The sequence below is a fragment of the Glandiceps talaboti genome, chromosome 9 (assembly GCF_964340395.1).
Source record: "Glandiceps talaboti chromosome 9, keGlaTala1.1, whole genome shotgun sequence".
NCBI classification, from domain to species: domain Eukaryota; kingdom Metazoa; phylum Hemichordata; class Enteropneusta; family Spengelidae; genus Glandiceps; species Glandiceps talaboti.
In genome coordinates this window covers 444,390-461,165 of record NC_135557.1, presented here as the reverse complement: position 1 = coordinate 461,165, position 16,776 = coordinate 444,390, and the positions used below count along the sequence as shown (strand labels likewise).

The 16,776-nt window shown below is 33.4% G+C and overlaps 2 protein-coding genes across 2 annotated transcripts; one reads left to right on the top strand and one right to left on the bottom strand.

Annotated features, from left to right (window-relative positions):
* Positions 1-3,848: 3,848 nt before the first annotated feature.
* LOC144440419 (uncharacterized) lies at positions 3,849-5,258 on the bottom strand. Its single transcript, XM_078129791.1, has one exon. It carries the CDS (start codon positions 5,256-5,258, stop codon positions 3,849-3,851), a length of 1,410 nt encoding a protein of 469 aa, XP_077985917.1.
* Positions 5,259-12,922: 7,664 nt separating this feature from the next.
* On the top strand, positions 12,923-13,444 carry LOC144440418 (uncharacterized). The gene has a single exon (XM_078129790.1). It carries the CDS (start codon positions 12,923-12,925, stop codon positions 13,442-13,444), a length of 522 nt encoding a protein of 173 aa, XP_077985916.1.
* Positions 13,445-16,776: the final 3,332 nt, after the last annotated feature.

Genomic DNA, 16,776 nt, shown 5'->3' with positions numbered 1-16,776 from the left:
CATGTATAACTATGTTTTACTACTTTTAATCTCGAGATTCACCTCTGACAAATAAAGATTGCCACAAAAATGTCTTGTCAAATTCATGGAATTAAAACAGAACATAAGTAGCACCATTACCGTTCTCCTGTTTCACTTTGAAAGCAACCAGGCAAGACAACCTACGAACGCATGCCTAATTCCTTGAATATTTCGACCTTTTATTTTTCATTGTTCGTACTTTCTAATTATTAGTTCAGTAAAATATTAGATCTTAAAGAGAAGTCTCTAAACGCCCTTCCCAATCAACACATTTTTACTCTTTGTTTAGATACAGTGCAAAGTTTGTCTTACGTTAAGAATGATTTAACCTGATACTTCAATATTTCAATGGACATCTCATTATAATTTGCATGCCAGCGTCTTACAACGTTAGCCAATGACGCTACAATGTTCTCCTCAAGTTGAGAGAACACTTGTTTCTAAAACCGCCGGCTGCTGCTGCAGTGTCTGAGCAATACCACAATTTTTGATTGGTGGAATCTAAAGATTTGCATATAGAATTACAGATGGTTTCAATGACGTTAAATATTGACAAAAGACTAATGAGTCTGTATTGTTGTTTAGGTCGTGTTCGTTCAGGTTAACGTCCGCATTTGCATATGAATATCTCATTAACGAGGAGATCGTAGTTTACCGTCGGTATAAGTGCTTAGGTGAAAACCCACTATTAACACGACTTAACAATTTGTAAGAGCGTCTATATGCACTACATACTCGTGTGAGATAATCAATCAAATCCTGTATTGCTTTAATATTTTGGTCAATCATTGATTCGGTTTTATATAATCGTATCACTTATATATGTAAATATTTTATTTTTATAAGGTTTGATAATCAAAGAGGAACGAAAAGTTATTTTTGAATAACGACGATCGAAGACCTTAAAACTACGAGTGACTTTAACCCTTTTTTTTAGTATGAAATAACCGAGACACAGATGCTGGTATAATTTGTTTGTTTACAACGAATGTTGAATGAGATATTTTAATTTTATCATCGAATTTTATATTAAAATGAACTACTGATCTCTCGTCAATATCCTTAGAAATACTAGCGGAGTCTATAAAATGTTGAATGTGATAAGCTCCTGGTTGAATAAAGTAATCATTTGTATCACTATCAAATATTACTTTATCTGTGTTTATTATATGAGAAAATTCATTTACCAATAACCTAACAATTTTTTTATGATCTAATTCAATTATCGCAATTTCTTCCGTTATCATAGGTTTTGGAGGCAGTAAAGGTTTTAGTTTAAACGTATTATTTTCATATGCTAAGTGATATTTAACACCCGTGATTATTTTCATAGATTTAAAATCCCTAAGATCATTGAGAGATAAGCTTAATGATTTGTTCATTGCATATGATTAAATTTGAGACAAAAAAAATGTGTTAGGTTTTTAGTAAAATTAGACTCATGTTTTATCTTATGTTAACAGTTATGTAATGAAAATATTCTTGTCCTCTGAGGTTTTTTAATAACTTGTTTAAATATTAACACAACTATATTTAAAATATTGTTGACCTGTTTTGTCAGATTTTTGAAGACCTTCTGATTTTATATAAAATGGAACTGACAAAAATTCTAACTGATTAGCAATACGTGATGGTAAATAATAATGAGCTTTTAAATTATCATTTTGAAGTTTACCTATATAACTTAGACCAAATTTACCATTAATTGATTTTACTTCAGTTACTTTTTATATTTCATGTAGTGGTAAATCCCTCCATTTTTTAACAGTTTGTTCTTGTACTGCTTTGTTAAATTGATCTTGTGTTGGAATACAACATGTTTGATTTGATATAATACGTTTATGTGTCATTGTGTCTTTGTATACTATTAATATTTTATTTGTTTAAATGGAAAATATTATATCTCTACAATCTTTTATTAAGTGTATACTCACTTATTTTATTCTCACTTATCGGGAATTTACAACATGAATCATAGTCTATAAAATAAGCCTAAAATACTTTAAAATCTATAAGAATCATACATTTCAAAGTTATTGGTCCAATATCTATAGTCTTTAACCCTTGTGCTATTTTAGATAATGCTTTACTTGTTGACAAAGTAACATGGATAAGTTCGTTTTCAATATGAACTTCAATAGTTAATAATGAACGTTGATTACATGATATTGTAAGTCCATTCAAAAGAGTATCGTATTCACTCTCAGTATTTAATTTAATACAGTTAATAACAATGGTACCATTGGTTACTTTCTTTATATCTTCAGTCATCACTTCATTAGCAGTAAACAATTTTAATTTACCCTCACCCTCATGTGGTTTCAAACCCAATATTTTAAACTGCATATCATAAAATAACTGAATATTTCCTTTGTCAACGTCATAACTACAATACCATTCCCCTGAATTTATAATTCTACGAAAAATATTGTTTTCTTTCACTTTTGTTTTTGCAGCATCTAATTTTAAATGCAGCTTTGGATTCAGAAGGTCTAGTCTAGGATCTGCTTCCGGTAAATAGCCTCTGATATCAGCTAAACTAAATGCCTTATTATTATCATTATAAACCAACACATAAGGAACTCGATCAGTTAAACCATGGTCATTAGTTAATGGTTTTTCAATCAATTCAACACAAAGCCAAATGGTACATGATGTTTTGATATTCTTCGATTGTCTCATCATTTAGGTCTACTAAATTGTTGGTATGCTCGTGTGATTGAACTGCCGCTTGTTCTAAATTAAATGATTTAGAACTATTTTTCCATTTAAAGACGAAATCTTTATTATTATTGCGTCCGGTTAAATACGGTGTGGGTGTGTGAACATCTTTGAGATCATTAAGTGCGTGTGCTGTCCCACACGAAATTTACGGTCAACTGATCAGCACCTTTTAGAAATACCTAGAGCCAAAACTGAGTTTTTTAAAAAGTCATTTACAGTAAGAGGAGCCAAAGATTTTAATAATCTACCTGTACATTTGCGTAAAATAGATGCAGTTGATGTTTTTAAGAGGGATTGCTATAATTTCTTATTTAAAAAGTATATGGATGAATCATTTTAAGTCAATTGTACTTATTGTATCTGTAAATGTATTTTAAACAGTCTATTGAAATTTTATTCCTCTATTGATTGTCACCTATGTCAATTTTAAGTGTTTGTTTGGTATTGATTATTTGTAGTGCACTGTATTGCCGTGTATTTTATTGTGTTGTTATTTTGTATTTTGATGTATCTCGACCTCCACGAAAAGAGGTTTAAAAACCTATGGAGTTATCGAGATTAATAAATAAAGATTAATAATAATAATAAAAAAAATAAATAATATCCTTGTGGTGCTATCATACCTAATCCAAAATTTGATGGCATATTATATTAAGTATATAACAAATATATATAAATATATATAAACAAAAAACAATGAAGTTGTATTTAAACGAAGAATCTAATGATATTACTATCAGTTTTACAGAAACGCTGACTGGTTATAAACAGATACGACTGTTGGAGTGTAAACTATATAATTCCTGGTATAATATTACCAAAAAAAACAATGAAATTGCTTTTACTGTTAACAATAAAGAGTCACTTAAAAAAATAGAATCGGGTAATTACAATGTAGAAACATTATCACAAGCAATTTTACGTGTGGAAGCAGACTCTGTTATATAAGAATACATTTTACTTCGAAGTCCAATAAACTAATTGGTACACCTGCACATTCATCTTTGAATTTACCAATTACTTTCTTGTTATAATCAAAGAAATATGGACTTTTTGATGAAAAATCACTATTATCAAAAAGGTCTTTGTCTTTCTAGAAATCTTTATAAGTCATTGGTTTGAATTTCATACATTAATGAATCTGTATCTGTGAATAATAATTTAGCTCGTGGTCCATATTTTTCTTTTATATAGTTGTAATGAAAATCATACATTAAAATTTTAGACAAATCAAGAATACTCATTCCAACATATAAGGGTTGATTTAGGGTTAATCGTTCTTTTTTGTTTTCTACTGCTACTGGACTTTCAGTTATAATTTTTTGCATGACAAACGTTGGTTTAGATACTAATTTCCGCATTTGTTTTTCTGTGATACATAATTTTATACTACGATGTTTGCGTACATTCATCATGGTACGTCCAAAGACAGAGTTATTCATTAGTTTGAAGAAATCTTTTTCGAATGCATTTCTTGTGTTAAATAAAATATATTGCGACATCCACTTTGATTGATTAAACTCAATGGCTCTGTGAATTTTAGTGATTTTTAAACCGAGTGATAAAAATTGTTTTAAGTTTTGAAAATGAAGTACATAATTGTTTTTTGGTCTCAGAGTTGTAGTTAATTTTTCTATATTTCCACATTTGATATTAAATAAGTCACGTATCTTTTTATTATGCGGAGATAACATGTCTTCAGTAATACATAGTTTCTCAGGTGCTAAAGGATAATCATTATGGAGATCGTGCAACTCGCTAGGATATTCAAGATCAACTTCAAGGATTAATCCATGGTCACTTTCGTTGGTGTACTTACTTAAATCAAGCGAATCTAGATCAACCCATTTAAATCCATGTGTTGGTAAAGATTGAGTCATTGCCCAGCCATAGAGATTATTAGCATCTAAATACATAATGTACTTTGTTTCCTGAGTTGGATCATAATCTTTCATGTATGGATTGTTTGCCTTTGCAAGACCAGTGGATATATAAGAAATACCTCCACGAAGACCTTTTTCTATGAAGAGATGCATATCTATATCTGTTAATAATTCGAGATTAATTTTAGACATTTTTAGACACGCATCCCAGGATAATCCCGGAGCACTGAAATAATGACAGGGATCGAGGTTATAGTATACATTACATGTCTTTCGGAAATTTTCAAATACGTCAGTTAATAAAAGTACATCAGTTTTAAGATATAGATCATGATAATCACCCATCGTTTGCATATCAAAATGCTTCCAAATATTTTGCGAATGCTCATAATCTTCATCAGTTATACCAGCCTCATTTAGATTTTCCTTTTGTGGAAGATTAACATCATTGAATTTTTCAATGGAATCCATATAGTCATAGGGGTATACACCCTTCCGTGTTAGTAATTTTAAGCTATTGGGGAATTCTTGTTTTGTGTATTTGAAATCACTTGTGTTACCTACGAGTTTTTCTAATGAAGCATTTAAGAAATTTAAACTATCTATGAAAACTAAGTGAGTACCAACCATTATAGCCATGAACTTTTCCATTGAATGAGGGATAATATTAATTTTTTCGTTAAAGTTTTCAAGGGTTTGAACAATAAAATGATTGTCATATCCTTTTAAATTGTGGAATATAACGGGTATTTTTTTCGTTACTTGAAAATTGATATTACATTTTACATGTGCTGAACCACGGTATTTACCAGTAATATGGCAATGATCACGAACTTGTATGTCATCTTCTTCATATAATTTTTCACAAATATGACATTGCGTTGCGTTTTTGAAACATATTTCATCGTTTATGAGCATGCACTAAGGTTTGTTAAAATGTTGTTCTTTTATATCATTGCTATAGTCAACTTCTGATAACATCATTTCCATAAATATTTTAGATGCATTTGGTCCTCTGTAAATGACACTTTCTTTACTGAATGTATCATCATAACAACATACAAGTTTATAAGCAAAACTACATACTTCATGCTTTTGGTAATGATGTGTGAATATTGTGTTTTCATTAGGATAACAGGTATTCACTTTTCGAGTTATAGATTCGAAATCTGCATAAATAACAAATGGTGCATTTCATTGTTTTAAATAATTTTTAAATGATAACCATTTATATTCCTCAGTTGGCATTCGTATAGCTTGTGTTCCATTTATTTCAAAACAAATAGGAATGTGCTGATTTAAAATCTCTGCAGTTGTAAAGTGCTGTAAACAGTATTCACAGAAATGCTTTCTTCCTTCATAGTTTGTTATACCATGCATGAATCAATTAAAATCTTTGATCCAAACATAATGCCTTTTATCACCCTGAGTTATTAATAGTAAGTCAAGGTGATCTTCACAAGTTTGTTTACTAACATAAATTGGATATGCTTTTTTATAACCAAATACAGAAATAGATATATTATTTTGGTTTTCAATTTTGGGTATTTGTTTTATAGTAACCGGGAATGTTATTCCTTTATAATCTACATCAACGATGTGTTGACTCTATCTAGATGGTCTATTTTTATGAATTCCGACTGGAAACTTATATGCTAAGTGACACCATCTAAAACATTCATCATCATTATTTTGAATATTAATGAGACCTTTCTTGTGATGTTGTAGTTCATTTGGTAACTTGATATATGAGTTACCTTGTAAAGGTTCGTATCTTGCGATATTTACATAAAAATTAAGAAGTGTTTTTATTTGCCAACCAGATCCTTCACGCAACCATTTGGCAATGTGTTCAATAATTCTTCGATTTGGTCAATATTAATAATTTGCAATGGACTACTATTAAAATAACCATCACCTGTTGTCTCTTCCATACCTTTACCACTTTTAACAAATTTTATCTTCAAGGTTAATATTGCTTTTTTTCCACCCATATTTTGTAAATTTTGTTCTAAGATTTTCTTTATTATCAATTTATTTTCAGTTAATTGTGTATGAGGTTCATTCTCAGTTATATCAATTTCATATGATTTCACGTATCCTTTAAAAGCTCTCTTGAGTTCATGATATCCAGGTAACATTATAACACCGCCTACATGACGGTAACCTCTGTTAATAAGAGCTTGATATGTATCATTACCTATTTTAATCATACGTTTGGTAATAGGATTCATGATATATTCTTCCGTTAATGGTCGAGGAAGATTATCTGGCACAGGCCAATCCAATATATTCTCAGGAATAGGTGGTAGATCACCATTCCGTATAAGCTTATTGTATACACGTACGCCCACCAACTTTTATCATTCGGTTCATGAGTGGGTTCCGATTCTTATTCATGTTATATGAATAAAAAATATTTATTTATAAATAATATTTATTTGTTCAATTGATATTTTCTTAACTTACAACTTTTCTTTTTATGTATATACAACGTAATATAACTACCTAATTCTGAGCCACAATCACAGATGTATCTCATAGGTTGTTTAGTGCAAGGTGTACTTCTGTTAAAATGTATCTTTAAATGACACTCGTTTTCATATGCAAACCCACATTTATCACATGTGAATTCGGTAAATATACGATCACATGTTGGGCATGCATCAGGATATTCACGTTTATGTATATACAACGTAATATAACTACCTAATTCTGAGCCACAATCACAGATATATCTCTTAGGTTGTTTAATGCAAGGTGTACTTCTGTTAAAATGTATCTTTAAATGACACTCGTATTTATATGCAAACCCACATTTATCACATGTGAATTCGGTAAAAATACGATCACATGTTGGGCATGCATCAGGATATTCATGTTTAGTGGTCTCGCAAGAATCTTTTATATTTGTGTGTTTGATAAAATTATGTTTATGTCTAAAACGTTTATTGCATTTTTCACATTTGAATTCTGGCGCCGACCTACCACAAGTATCACAGTTTTTTCGCATTGTTAATGTATATAATATAAAAATACAATTGTCTAAATAAACGCCTTAAAGGTCATAGAGGTGAAGGATGACGTTATAGACAGCTTGATTGATTACATGTTTTGACCTTTGAACCCGCCGGTACGTTCATTTAGACAATGGGTTGGTGTATTAATAGATTGTTTTCACTGTCGATCGTAACACTGTATGCAGTTTCACTGGTACAGAAACCAGAGTTTACTCAAAATTTAACATAGGCTAGACCACTTTTTAAAACGTTAAAACGATGAAAAAAAAGGGGGGGGGTTGTCGTTTCACTGGTTCTAGTTTTTGGGTTTACTCAAAATTTAATATAGATTAGACTGTTTTAACTTTAAATAAACGGTGAAAAAGGGGGGTTGTTGAAATAGTTGTCTCATACCGCTAACTTCTATATATATATATATATATATATATGATCTGATATATGTATTATAATGTGTGGTATGATATAGGCTTGATGTATGACGTAATACAATGCGTACATTTTTACACGGTCACAAGTAACACTAGTTCAAGAGTTAATGGGTAGGTAAATATTGCCTGACGTGTTATAGGGTGGTTTCTGTTTAATTTAAGTTGTAGTTTTGAATTTCAAAACATTGTGATTGTCTAGTTGTCGGTATATAAATATTCAACTTACGTATATTGGTTCCATTTCTGGCATAGTTGTCTCCGTCTTCTGGCTTCGCTTGGTTTGATCGGTAACGTCGACGTAGGTGGCGATGTGATAGCGGTTGGACATCTTCTAACTGTTTGATAACTTGACACGTGCCCTAAAAACAGATACCACACAAAGGTCACGTCAACTTGATACATATGCCCTAAAAACAGATTACATTATTATGTCACCAGATCAGATACCACACAAAGGTCACGCCAACTTGATACATATGCCCTAAAAACAGGTTACATTATTATGTCACCAGATCAGATACCACACAAAGGTCACGTCAACTTGATACATGAGCCCTAAAAACAGATTACATTATTATGTCACCAGATCAGATACCACACAAAGGTCACGTCAACTTGATACTATATGAAGTTAGGGAGCCTTCAGTATTTACAAGGGGGAGGGGACCGGAGGAAATCACACATGGTCTATTAAATAAAGCATGATCCTCCCCCATTCTTCATTTGTGAAAAGTGACCCTCCCCTTTGCCCCATTTTGTACATCATGACCCTCCCCATGGCAACTGCATATACTGAACGTTAATCAACATTCCCATTATATGTATACATACAAATTAAATGATTTTGACTCTGTATTAGAAAGCAATATGTGTACATATAAAGTGATCTGGACACTTGTAAAAGTTCCCTGATATCATTATCATCATCATCATCATCATCATCATCATCATCATCATCATCATCATCATCACCTTCACCTTCAGTATTGCCATTATCAGTGTCACTCTAATCTGACTCACTGGTACTACTTGAGTCAGTACATGTATCACTGTCCGTGTTCTCTATAACATTCAAAACTAAATCATCATCATCATCATCACCATCGATATCACCGTCATCACCATCATATTTTATCAACAACATTCACGGACAGTGTGAGTGATAAGGTGAGATATGGTACACTCAACAAAATGTTTTTATAAAACAATATTCTTACAATACATATATTTTTATTTTTATATTCTGGCATGTAAAATACTCGTAAAAATAAATGTTGAGTGTTAATCTCACTTTTACATCTCAAAACACAATACAATTGACAATCAGTGAATCTTCAATTTGGTCACAAAACTACGGATTGTAAAATGTGACCCTCCCCCAACCATTATAATGCAAAAAATGACCCTCCCCAAGAACAGGTTTGTAAAATGTGACCCCCCCCCCCGATTCCTCCGCCCCCTGTAAATACTGAAGGCTCCCTTAGCAAAACAGATGTAACATCCAAATTCATAGATGTATATCGTAAACATTTCGCCTACTCGTCTAGTACTTAAAAGGGTCAATTTGACAAATACCATTAATCTATTCTGTCAACTATTTTGATGTCTATTTAATTAAAAAAAAACATTTCAATGTCGGATAAAAACTATTTGTTATGTAACAGCGTAGTTGAGCACTCATTAATATGCCTTTCGAATTCAAAGGTCTTTGTCGAAATGTTATTCTTGTTGTTGCCATGCACAAAGTACATACACCGTTGTCGTGACAAACGTCTTACCGATTTAATGATATAAAGCCACTCTGAATCGTTGCTGTCTTTACATATAACGGTACTTCTTCTTCATAATAAAGTAATAAACACATGTTAGGTTTAACACAACACAACACAACACAACACAGAACAACACAACACAACAACACAACACAACACAACACAACACAACACAACACAACACAACACAATTATCAGAATTAAATTGAATATCCGGATGTAACGACTAAACGCTTTCGATTAATTCCAACACAGCTTGACATGCCATTTTAGATAACTGCCATAATTTTGGGACTTTCAATGTGTTTTATTTACTCTGTACACTCCAATCACTGTTGACTTTCTTTTTTCACTTTTTACCTCATATAAGGAGAGGAAATGAACTGTTGCTGTCTGTCTGTCTGTCTGCCTGTCTGTCTGTCTGTCTGTCTGTACGTACGTATGTCTGTGTGTATGTATGTATGTATGTCTGTGTGTGTGTGTGTATGTATGTATGTATATGTATGTATGTATGTATGTATGTAAACATCAGTGTTTCTCTTGGTATATTTCCTTGCCAATGTAACTTCTTGTGTACACGGCTTAATAAATAAATAAATAAATAAATATGTATGTATGTATGTATGTATGTATGTATGTATGTATGTATGTATGCATGTATGCATGCATGCATGTATGTATGTATGCATGTATGTATGTATGTATGTATATATGTATGTATGTATGTATGTATGTATGTATGTATGTGTGTGTGTGTGTGCGTACGTACATGCGTGCGTATGTATGTATATATGTATGTATGTATGTATGTATGTATGTATGTATGTATGTATGTATGCATGTATGTATGTATGTATGCATGTATGTATGTGTGTGTGTGTGTGTGTGTGTGTGTGTGTGTGTGTGTAATTCATCAGTAACTGTTCTAGAGTAAAACGTGTGATTCTTACTTGTAGTAATGAAAGAGACACATTTCTGTGTCTTCAAGGAGAAGATGTACCGGCCAATGTCTTACCAACGGGAGAGTTCTGTCAAATTGATAGATGTTTGGTTAATAGTCATTGCAAAATTCATTTAGGAAACAAACCGAACTTGGGAACAAGCAGGGGGGCTTTATATAGAAAACAGGGGGGGGGCACAATGTGTGGGTCCGAACGTGTCCTTGGAAATTCTAATATTCATTCTTTCTCTCTCTCTCTCTCTCTCTCTCTCTCTCTCTCTCTCTCTCTCTCTCTCTCCCTCCCTCCCTCCCTCCCTCCCCCCCTCTCTCTCTCTCTCTCTCTCTCTCTCTCTCTCTCTCTCTCTCTCTCTCTCTCTCTCTCTCTCTCTCTCTCTCTCTCTCTCTCTCTCTCTCTCTCTCTCTCTCTCTCTCTCTCTCTCTCTCTCTCCCTCCCCCTGCTGGCTAACTGTTATATTTTTGCGATACAACATATGAATTCACAAGGATGTATTCAGTGCAAAAAATGAACGCATACGAATCACTTATAATGTCATCTGTCGTCTTACCTTAGATATTCGATATGTGGAGGATCTTTTCCAGGTTCTGTTACTCTCATGAAAATGTCGTGAAAATCCTGTAACCAATTAAAGACTAGTTTAGCTTTTACTTTGATTTTTAATTTGATTACTTGTATTTTGAACTTTGACCCATTTTGTATTTTTGGGTGTTGCCATCCCATGCTAGCTGTCATCAATTCCACATTGGTTAGGGTTAGGGAGCCTCCAGAAGTTACAAGAGGGAGGTCCGGAAGAATTGGGGGAGAGCGACATTTCACAAATCTAGGGCCATATTTTAGAAAATGGAACTTAAGGGAGGGTCACATTTCCTTTGACTCATTTTTTTATTAACTTTATATCAATTTGTAATTTTGGCTTGCTCCCACAGCTCAATCATACTGCTGCCAAATCCCATCATTGCCACCATTGTAAAGTAATATCATAAGGGAGCCTTCAGTATTTACAGGGCCGGAGGAATCGGTGAGGGGGTCACATTTTACAAGCCTGTTCTTGGGGAGGGTCATAGTTTTGCATTATAATGGTTGGGGAGGGTCACATTTTACAATCCGTAGTTTTGTGACCAAATTGAAGATTCACTGATTGTCAATTCGTTTTTTGTGTTTTGAGATGTAAAAGTGAGATTAACATTCACCATTTATTTTTACGAGTATTTTACATGCCAAAGTACAAATACATATGTTGTAAGAAAATTGTTTAATAAAATGATGCATTGTAGTGAGTGTACCATCTCACCTTATCACTCACACTGTCCGTGAACGTTACATATAGTGAACAGTTACAGTAACCGGTGCCGAGTTTATCACTCTTTTATTGAAGAAATGCATGTATAGCCTTTCAGTCTGTACTGCACATTGGCATTCGTCGAACAACCTCGTCGTTGCAAAAGGATCACTTTTTACAAATGAAGAATGGGGTGAGGGCATGTTTTACTTAACAGACCATGTGTGATTTCCTTCCCCCTGTAAATACTGAAGTTTCCCTAACATATCAGTGAAATGCAGTGAGTTATTAACTGTTAGTTGTGGTTTGAGGAATGTGAACGGGTCCGACAGTAGTAAAGGGCGAACAGCGTGGCATGACATTTGGGATTATGTCACGGAGTTGAAATGTTGACCTCGGTTATGAGGTTGTCTGTTGTCTTTGGGAGTTCTGCCAATTAGATCCAAACAAATGTATTAATTCAATACAAACCGAAACTCATTGTGATGGTAATAGTGGGAAACAACAAATACCTACAGAAAAAATCCCTGTCTCTAGTGGGATTCGAACCCAGGACTTATTAATACTAATCTTGAGCTCTAACAATTACACCACAACTACGTATACAGGTGTGTTAAATTTTCTGAAGGGGATCGGAAGGGTCGTATTTTATAGAACCGAAAGTGTGGTAGTGTAACTTTTTAGCACAATGTACCAGGGGAGGGTTATATTTTAGAGAACTGAAAGTGAGGGAGGGTCCCTTTCTAAAACAATGTACTAGGGGAAGGTGATATTTTAGAAAAATTTATCGAAAGTGAGGGAGGGTTACTTTTTAGCATAAGGAAGGGTCACATTTTATGCCACAGGCCAACCGAGTCACAGAGCTTGAGAAATCGCAAGACGAACAAGACCAGTATAGTCGGAGGGAAAATATCGAGATCCACGGCATCCCTGAAACCCAAGATGAAAGGACAGACGACATCACCTTAGCTGTTCTTCAACCAATCTATCCCGGTATTACCATCAATGACATCCAAGTAACACATAGAATTGGGAAACAACAACAAGACAGAAGAAGACACAGACCAATCATAGTCAGATTTGTAAATAGAAGAATTCGAGACAAAGTGTACAAAGACAGAAAAAGGATGAAGCACACCACGACAGATAAACTTGGGTACGAAACTAAGAATAACATCTACATCAACGAGAATCTAACATCACGTAAACGAAATCTAATGAAGAAAGCAAATGACAGAAGGAAGACACTGAACTATAAATTTCTATGGACACAAAATGGTAACATTTATACTAGGAAAGACCAGAGTTCTATGTCGGTCGTTATGCGAAATGAGGCAGATCTGCCCAAAATTGTATAAACTGTACAAATGTAAGCTTCTCTTTAAATTTGTATTCATCTTTCCACGAATATCATGAATATACCACCAGAAACAGATATTTTTCATGTATCTAACGGTACGTACTCAATCTCAAAATTCAATGACAAGTTTTCAAATAGTGGCAATGTACTTTCTGTTTCCCACATCAATACCCGATCACTAAGTAAACACTTTGAAGAGTTGAAATCTGTATATGAAGATAGTTTAAACACCAATTTCAAGTTTATCGCTCTTACAGAAATTTGGCAAATACAAAATACAGATATGTATAAATTGGAAAATTACTCTCTCGAAATTCAATGTAGAGACCGGGGTAAGGGTGGCGGTGTAGGGGCATATGTACATTCCACTATAAACTATACTGTTATTCCAGATATAACAGTGCCAGCTGCTGAATCAATGTGGTTGGAATTTGTTGATAGAGGGAAATATTACATTCTCGGTGTCATATATAGGCCACCACATTTTGATGAAAATACCTTTATAGATGGTATCGAAAATACTCTAAATCAAGTTAATCACAAGTACTATGGCTGTATTATTGTTGGCGATTTTAACATCAATGTCATCGAAAAATCTAACACTTCACAGAAATTACTGAACACACTTTCTTGTTTTCATTTAAAGCAAATGATTCAAAATGCAACTCGTATTACCAAAACCTGTCAAACCACAATCGATCATATTTATATGAATTTAAGTAATAAGCACATTGACGCAGGTGTTATTATCGCCGATATTTCCGATCACCTACCAATTTTTGTATTTGTAAATAAATTCTGTACTTTGCCTTCGGAAACTCCCTTATCATCTTCGAGAAATTTCTCAAATTATACAGTCCAAAATTTCAATCATGATCTACATATAGAGTCTTGGGAAGGAGTTCTGAATTGTCATGATGTCAATGAGGCATATGAAAATTTTAGCAAAATATTTTTGAGTATCTGTGATAAACACGCTCCTCTACATGCTAATGGCAAACGAGAAAGAAAGAAAAGTAAACATTGGATTACAAAAGGATTAAAAAAATCGATAAAAGTAAAACACAAAATGTACAGTAAATTAATCAAAGAGAAATTTAGAGAACCACTGTTCACTCGACACAAAAAGTATAGAAATACACTGACTTCCTTACTGAAAAAAACCAAGAAATACTATTACACAAATCTTCTCATGACAAATCAGAACAACACCAAAGAGATGTGGGACGTTATACATGAACTATTAGGGAAACAAAAACACAAAAATTTGAAAATACCAAATCAAATAAAACCCAAATCTGAAAGCTGTACAGAATTTATCACTCAACCGCAGGATATTATTGAACAGTTTAACGACTTTTTCATTCAAATAGGTGAAAGTCTAGCAAAGAAAATTGACAATTCTAGAGGAACTAATTACATGATTGTCATATTTGAATAGCCCAATTCAGTTTTCCTTTTTTCTCCGCCCTGTTACTGAAAATGAAGTCAAAGACATAATTTCTTCACTGGACACTAGGAAAGCGGCTGGTCATGATGGCATTGTTGTTAAACTTGTAAAAGACGCTTCAAAAGAAATATTGAAACCCTTATGTTCACTTATTAACTTATCATTTTCAAAAGGCATCTTTCCCGATGACCTCAAAATAGCAAGAGTTTTACCGATTTACAAAAAGGGTAACCCAGAAGACATGGGGAACTATAGACCCATATCTATTTTACCAATTTTTAGCAAGATTTTTGAGAAATTGGTGAATGAACAAATACTGAATTTCCTGGACAAACATGACATACTTTACAAACACCAATACGGGTTCAGAAAAAAGCATAGTACAAAACTTTCACTGATCAGTTTATCCCAATATCTACTGAGTGAAATTGATCATGGCAATCCAACTCTGGGTATTTTTGTAGACTTCTCTAAAGCCTTTGATACCATAAATCACGATATTTTGCTTGCCAAACTAGAGTTTTATGGTATCAGAGGCTTACCCCTCCTTTGGTTTAAAAGTTATTTATCTTCCAGGAGTCAATTTGTTGGCATCAACGACGTCAAATCTAGTAAACAAAATATAAATTGCGGTGTTCCACAGGGCTCGATTCTTGGGCCAACTTTATTTCTGCTATACATAAATGACATCCCGATGTCTTCAAATGCTTTTGATTTTAGATTATATGCGGATGACTCAAATTTATTTTACACAATTAAAAAAGACACAAACACATGTACTATAGACCTAAACCTTGTAAGTAAAAATTTTAAGGATGTCATCAACTGGTGTGATGCCAACAAATTGACGATCAATTCAAATAAGACCAAATATACAATCTTAAAAAGCCATAGAAAAAATGTAGTATTGACTGGTTCCCTTGAATTTAAGGGGGTCTCACTAGATGAAGTTCAAAGTTCGCCTTTTGTTGGGGTCAACATTGACAATATGCTGTCTTGGAAGCAGCATATAGCTGAGGTGAAAAAGAAAATTAGTAGGATGACAGGTGTGTTTTATAAGTTACGTCACACGGTTCCAGAATATGTACTTGTACTGATGTATAATGCTTTTGTTCTGCCCCATATCACCTACTGTCTCGAAGTGTGGGGTAACACGTGTCCGACATACCTGAATGAAATATTTTTAATTCAAAAAAGAATAGTGCGCACCATAACAGATAGTCATTGGTGTGCTCACTCGGAGCCATTATTTAAAAGGTTGAATATTCTTGACATTTTCAAACAGCACAAATTACAGCTTGCCGTTCTCGTTCATGACGTTTTGCACCTCAGATTACCGGATACCTTTCAGGATTTTTTCACTCCCATTAAACACTCCTTCACAACACGACAGAGCTCCAGAAACGACCTTACTATCCCAAAAGCAAACCATAGGACTGGTCAGTTCACTGTCAAGTATGTAGGTGCTAAACTATGGAATAGCATCCCTTACAACATTCGCAACATAAATAGCAGAAGTCATTTTCAAACAGAGTTCAAAAACTATCTCCAATCATTGTAAGCTAGTTATACTTCATATTCATAGAGATTGATTACCGTTTGTCTGTATATTTAAGTAGGTCATTTGTTGTTTCTTTTCGTGTATTTGCTTGTTTGGTTGTTGTTGTTGTTGTTGTTGTTGTTGTTGTCCACCTATATTTATACAATGTATTTTGTAAATCCTTTATGATTTTTTTCTATTCTGTCAATATTGCAATATACTCAATTTGACCAGCAGCCCCAGTAATTAGTAATTCCTAATCCCTAAGATTGTAAAAGGGGACGGACTCGACTAGTTGCAAAGACAACTATTTTTCGTCTCCCTTTCCCAAGTTGAATAC